Genomic DNA, 6,049 nt, shown 5'->3' with positions numbered 1-6,049 from the left:
CCAGCAGGGATTTGGATCAGGAATCCAATGCTGGCAGCTGGACTTTGTATCTCCTGTGTCACCAAATCGGTGACGTTGAGGGCTGTTGTCCCAAGTCTGTCCTTGGGAGAAGGAGAGGAGGATCCAGGCTGGATCCAGCCTTGGATGAGGCAGCTCCCTCCTGGCTTGGCTGGAAAAACACAGATAAAGGAGCCTCTGTTCCAGTGTTCCCCCAGCTGTGGGATGTCACAGCCAGGCACTGCTGGATGGAAGGAGGGATGGGGTGACCCCAGTGAGTGATCCCTAAATGTGAGCGGGATCCTCCCAGCATCCTTAGTGTGCTGGAGGCTCTGCAGGGGGGTCAGACTTGGGAAACCCTGAGATTTTTCCTGGGTACAACCTCCCTAAGGGGGCTGTGGATGTGACAGGGAGAGCCAGCACTCCCCAGGCCCTGGGAGGAGGTGCAGCAGCATTCCTGCATGGCAGAACCTGAGCTGTCCCTGCCCAGGATGGGACACCAGCCCCATGGGCTTGGCTGGGCACGGCTGTGGCTTCACAAGCACCAAGACGCTGCCCCGAGGAGGAGGAGGAGGAGGAGGATGATCCTGCTGTGGTCAGACACATCCCTGGCTGCAGGGGATGTTTTACCATGCCCCAACATGCCTGGCTTCTGTTCTGCAGGAATTTCTGCTGGCCAGGGCTTGTACCATTGCTGGACCCATCCCCTCTGCTGCCCTGCCCTGCCAGGATTCCTGGGGACAGCAGGGATCCCAGAGGGGACAGCAGGGATCCCAAAGGACACAAACCTTCCCCAGCTCTGCCTTTGCCCAGGGAGCCCCTCGGGAGCACACATCATGCCGGATTTGCACTTCCTCCTCAACGCTGAGGATTATCCCAGCTTGGCTTAGGAGTTGTGTAAGGTCGTGGCTTGCCAGCAAACTCCAAGCTGTCAGCAGAGTGGCGCAGCAGCCCCAGCCCCATCCCTGCTCCATCCCACAGCCAACACAGCAGCTCATTCCTAACGCCTTTATTGCAGGGGGACTCGTTACTGTGAGGGGGCTCTGGCTGCTCCTGCCTGCAGCGGCCACGGCCCCTGGAGCCTCTGTCCAGCAGGTGCACGCCGTGGGTCAGGGCTGCCCCACCAGCAGCTGGGTTGGAGGCAGCCCTTCATGGGGCTGGAGGAGGCTCCGTGGGCAGCAGGGCTGGCACGGGCAGGGGGACAGCAGAGCAGAGCTACAGGTAGGCAGGCAGGTCCTTCTCGATCACCTGTGGAGAAAAAGGGAGTGTTGTACCCTGAGAACATCCCTGGCTTTCCCCTCCTCCCCAGCAGCAGCACTTACAATGGGATCTTCCATCGGGCTGTATCTTTTCACTACTTGACCTTCCCGGTTAATGAGGAACTGTGGGAATGAAGCAACCCCTGGTGAGTGAGTGCAGAGTGCAGAGTGCGAGCCCCCACAGGCTCACTTCCCCCTCAGCTGTGCTCTGGGCAGGCCAGGGGGTTCCCACGGGTCTCTAGAGACAGAAACCCCTTGGGATGCTCCTGCCCTGACACCTGAGCAGAGCCCAATGTGAGGCTCCCTCCTACACCAGCAACCCCGCTCAGATCCCCAGAGGAGGCAACCAAAACCACTACAGTGTCCTACCTTGGTGAAGTTCCATTTTATTGCACTAGGAGAGAAAAAACAGGAGTGAGTTTTGGGCAGAAAAGCCCTTCCTCACCCTCCCTGAGCCAAGCCCTCCCTGCTGGCTGCAGGGCTGTGGCTCCCCAGGGCTCTCCCTGCCACACTCACTTGCCCAGAGTGCCTCTCCCTTTGGGCTGCTCCTTCAGCCACTTCCAGAGCGGGTGAGCATCGTCCCCGTTGACATCGATCTTGCTGAACATGTCAAACTTCACCCCGTAGCCCTCAGCAAATGCCTTGATCTGAGCGTTGGTCCCGGGCTCCTGAGGGGCCACACCAGCACCGTGAGGGTTCCTCGGTCCATCCCAACACTCCCGGGAACCCGAATCCCCCACCCCACGTACCTGCTTCCCAAACTGGTTGCAGGGAAATCCCAGGATCCGTAAACCCCTCTCAGCGTATCGGGCGTGCAAATCGACAAGCTGAGTGTAGTTTACCGCCGTTTTCCCTCACTTGGAGGCCACGTTGGTGATGATGCAGACGTCGCCCCTGCAGAGGGGGTGGATGAGCTGCCCTTCCCCGCAGGGCACGGCCAGAGGTCCCTCACCCGCCGGGCCGAGGCGTGAGGGTTACGCAAGAGCCGCTGTGGCTCAACCTCGCCCAGCACTGCATTCCCGACCCCTCCGTCCTACCGGTACTTTTCCAGGGACACGTCGTTGCCATCGATGTCGAGGGCGACGAAGTCGTAGATGGCCTTGGCCGAGCGCCAGTCGTCCGCGTGGGCACACTGCGGGGCGAGAGCATCACTGCGGCGCCAGCCCCGCCATCTCCGCTCCGCTCCCCTCAGGGACCCTGCGGAGCCTCCCTGCGGCCCGCCCAGGCCCGAGCCCCTGCCAGGCCAGGCCCGAGCTCCCGCCGCCCACTCCGGACCCCCCACGGGAAAGACCCGAGTCCAGCCCCAGGCCCAGAGCGGTCCCGGAGCAGAGCGGGCCGGGCCAAGCCGAGCTCCGGGGCAGTCCCGCTCTCACCATGCTCCGCGCCGCGATCAGCCCTGGTCCCAGGAGCGCTGCCCGCGCCGCCGCCCGCGCGCACCACAGCGCGCCCCGCACCGCGCCGCCCCAGCCCATCCCGCACAAACCCCGCCCTTTCTGGCCGATCAGCCAATCAGCGCACAGAGAGGCGGCCCCGGCGCGGTGATGGATGGAAAGATGACCAATAGGAGAGCAGGATAGGCGGGGTGGCCGCAGGGGTGTTTATCGGGAGAGACCACGAGGGCGGAGGGCAAGGGCAGAGCAAAGGGCGGGGTTGGAGACAGGTGCTGCGAGCCGCTGCTCCTGGGCGGCGATTCCCTCCCGACCGGCTGCGGCTTCCGAACAGCGCCGCAGCCACCCAGAGCCTCACCCCGACAGCAGCAGAGAGATACCCGTTCCCTCCGGAGCCAGCGGCGCGGAGCAGCCCGCGGCGGACTACATCTCCCAGGAGGCGCCGCGGCTGAGGCCCCCGTGCACGCGCGCGGGGCAGGCGGCAGCGTGGGCAGCCCGCGCAGCCCCCAGCGACCAAGATGGACGACGAGGAGGAGACGTACCGGCTGTGGAAGATCCGCAAGACCATCATGCAGGTCCGGGGCACCGGAGGGACCGGGAGGGCTGAGCCTGCCGTGTGGGGAGTACCGCAGGGTGGAGGTGAGGGGCATGGGGACCGCTCCGCCTGCCGGTTGCTGAGCCCGGTGCTGCCCCCGCAGCTGTGCCACGACCGCGGGTACCTGGTGACCCAGGACGAGCTGGATCAGACCCTAGAGGAGTTCAAGGCGCAGTTCGGGGACAAACCCAGCGAGGGCCGCCCCCGTCGCACCGACCTGACCGTGCTGGTGGCTCACAACGATGATCCCACGGATCAGATGTTCGTGTTCTTCCCCGGTGAGCAGCGGCGGCCCGCGGGGTCTGGGGAGGCTCTCGGTGAGCCGGGGCCCGCCTTTGCCCTCAGGACAGGTTCGGAGCTGAGCCCCCGGGGAGGGGAGTTCCGAGGGCTGTCAGTGACCCCAGGTGTGGCTCTTTCCTCCTCAGAGGAGCCCAAGGTGGGCATCAAGACCATCAAGATGTACTGCCAGCGCATGCAGGAGGAGAACATCACCCGGGCGCTGATCGTGGTGCAGCAGGGAATGACCCCCTCGGCCAAGCAGGTCTGTGTCACCCTCAGGGCCTGTGGAGGTTTTCTTTGTCTGTTTCTGGGTAAATAAAAGCCATGAGTTTCTCTCCAGAGAAAAGGTTTTGCTAGAGCCTGTTGTGCCTTAGCACAGGCTGTTTTTTAGCACCCAAATGTGTTCAAGCAGAGCAGTAGCTCTTGGTGGCAGTGGCACAGCTGAGGACCTACAGACAGTCAGGAAGGGGAGGGAAAAAGAGATATTTCCCCATTCTAGGAGATCCATGGGCTCATTCCCAGCCTGCCTGTGTCTGTGTGAGCCCAGGTGCAGCTCTGAGCCCTGCCAGGGCTGCCCCAGCCACCTCTGATGGGATTTTTCCTTCCAGTCCCTGGTTGACATGGCTCCCAAGTACATCCTGGAGCAGTTCCTGCAGCAGGAGCTTCTCATCAACATCACAGAGCATGAGGTGAGCAGGGGGTGGGATTGTCACCATGATATTTTATGAAAAATCCCTTTGCCAGGAGTTTTCTCCTGAGAAGCTGAGAAGCCTCAGAAAAAAACCCAATATTTGAAAACAATAATTATCTGATTGCTTGGAATGTGGTTTAGAGGTTGCTTAGTAACAGGTGCATCTTTGATTAATTCCATGTGAATTGTTTTTAATTAATGAGCAATCAAAGCTAGCTGTGTCAGACAGTCTCTCATGGGTTTTTATGATAATTCTTGTCCAGCCTTCTGATGTCTCCTTTCTCTTTCTTTAGTATAGTTTTAGAATATTATATGATCTATAATATATATAATATAATATAATATAATCTATTATATATATAATCTATAATATATATAATGTAGTATATAATACATAATCTATAATATTAATATATAATATAATATATAATTAGTATAGCATTATATATTATATAACATAATTTTACAATGCATAATATATAATTTATACAATATTAAAATTTATAATGTAGTACATAGTATATAGAATATAATAATATATAATTAATACAATATATATAATTAATATAATAATAAATCAGCCTTCTGAGAACTTGGAGTCAATTCTCATCCCTCACCTCATCCTGGGGACCCTCACAACACCACAGCCTAGGATGGTCCCTCCCTCCTGCTGGCTGCATTCCTGCTGCTCCCAGAGTCCTTCTCCTGGTCTCTGGCTGGGCTGAGGGACACAGTTTTCCTTTTCCCCTCCCAAACACGTTGTCTCCAGCTGCTCCCTCATCTCAGACTCTCTTGTGTTTGCAGCTGGTGCCAGAGCACGTGGTTATGACAAAGGAGGAGGTGACAGAGCTGCTGGCCCGATAGTATCCTTTGAGTGTCCCTTTGTGTGTCCCTCCATCCTGCTCAGGTGAGATGGAATCTGGGCTGAAAACCCCTCCTCCTGCCATGATTTATTTCTGTTTTGTGAGCTGCCAGCGGCCCCTGGTGTGTCAGAGCTTCTCCTTGACTCCCAGCACAGCAAGCTGAGGGAGAACCAGCTGCCCAGGATCCAGGCTGGGGACCCTGTGGCTCGCTACTTCGGGATAAAGCGTGGCCAGGTGAGGGGAGCAGGCTGAGGCAGCAGCTCCTGGGGCAGGGCAGGGAGGGGATGATCCTTGAGGGCATTTTGGAGCAGAAAAAGTGTCTCCTCCTCCTCCTGTTGCTGAGCTCTGTGTCTGCCTTGCAGGTAGTGAAGATCATCAGGCCCAGCGAGACAGCGGGCAGGTACATCACCTACAGACTGGTGCAGTGACACAGTGGGTAAGGATGAGGGGAACCCCTGCTTGGGAGGGCTCTGGGCAGTGCCAGGGGATGTTCCAAGCTCAGTGGGAAGCAGCTGCCTCCAGGGAAACATCTCAGAGCTTTAAATGGCTCATGGAGGGAGCTGATGGGGAGAGCAGGGTGAGGCTCCCTTGTCACCTGTGCCTCTGCTCAGGCTGTGCAGATTTGGGGTGTTCAGAGGGACCTGGAGCAGGAGATGATTCCCATCCCTCCTTCTCTTCCAGGTGTGAGGAGCTGTGTGGCTCCCACCAGCAGTTCATGGGCTCTTGGAGATTCCTGCACTTCAGAGATGGCCAAGGAAATCCAAGGAAATTCCCACACTGCCTCTCTGCAGCCCCATCCCTGGGCCTCATTCCTTGTCTTCCAGCTTGGACTTTGTGGTGACCCCTCAGTCCCACCCAGGACTCAGCCATGGGAGAAAACAAGTGGGGAAAGCCTTTTGCTTCCCTGTTTTCTGGGCTCTTGTTTGAAATAAAGCTTTGTACCCTCAGTGCTGCAGTGTTGCTCAGCCTGTCCCTGT

General features: G+C 57.9%; 2 protein-coding genes across 2 annotated transcripts; one reads left to right on the top strand and one right to left on the bottom strand.

The window, feature by feature from the left end:
- Positions 1-991: 991 nt before the first annotated feature.
- On the bottom strand, positions 992-2,761 carry GPX4 (glutathione peroxidase 4). The gene is made up of 7 exons (XM_064734079.1): positions 2,630-2,761; positions 2,294-2,388; positions 2,006-2,150; positions 1,773-1,924; positions 1,626-1,650; positions 1,320-1,379; positions 992-1,245 (listed from the first exon to the last, which is right to left on the bottom strand). The coding sequence occupies exons 1-7, from the start codon at positions 2,726-2,728 to the stop codon at positions 1,213-1,215; spliced, it is 609 nt and encodes a 202-aa protein (XP_064590149.1). The 5' UTR covers positions 2,729-2,761; the 3' UTR covers positions 992-1,212.
- A 92-nt stretch (positions 2,762-2,853) lies between these two features.
- POLR2E (RNA polymerase II, I and III subunit E) lies at positions 2,854-6,019 on the top strand. Its single transcript, XM_064734292.1, has 8 exons — positions 2,854-3,219; positions 3,343-3,517; positions 3,665-3,780; positions 4,127-4,207; positions 5,014-5,072; positions 5,228-5,306; positions 5,435-5,508; positions 5,754-6,019. Exons 1-7 carry the CDS (start codon positions 3,163-3,165, stop codon positions 5,498-5,500), a joined length of 633 nt encoding a protein of 210 aa, XP_064590362.1. The 5' UTR covers positions 2,854-3,162; the 3' UTR covers positions 5,501-5,508; positions 5,754-6,019.
- The last annotated feature ends 30 nt before the right edge of the window (positions 6,020-6,049 follow it).

The sequence above is a fragment of the Zonotrichia leucophrys genome, chromosome 28, assembly GCF_028769735.1.
Source record: "Zonotrichia leucophrys gambelii isolate GWCS_2022_RI chromosome 28, RI_Zleu_2.0, whole genome shotgun sequence".
Classification (NCBI taxonomy): Eukaryota; Metazoa; Chordata; class Aves; order Passeriformes; family Passerellidae; genus Zonotrichia; species Zonotrichia leucophrys.
This window is presented reverse-complemented; position numbering and strand designations above follow the sequence as displayed.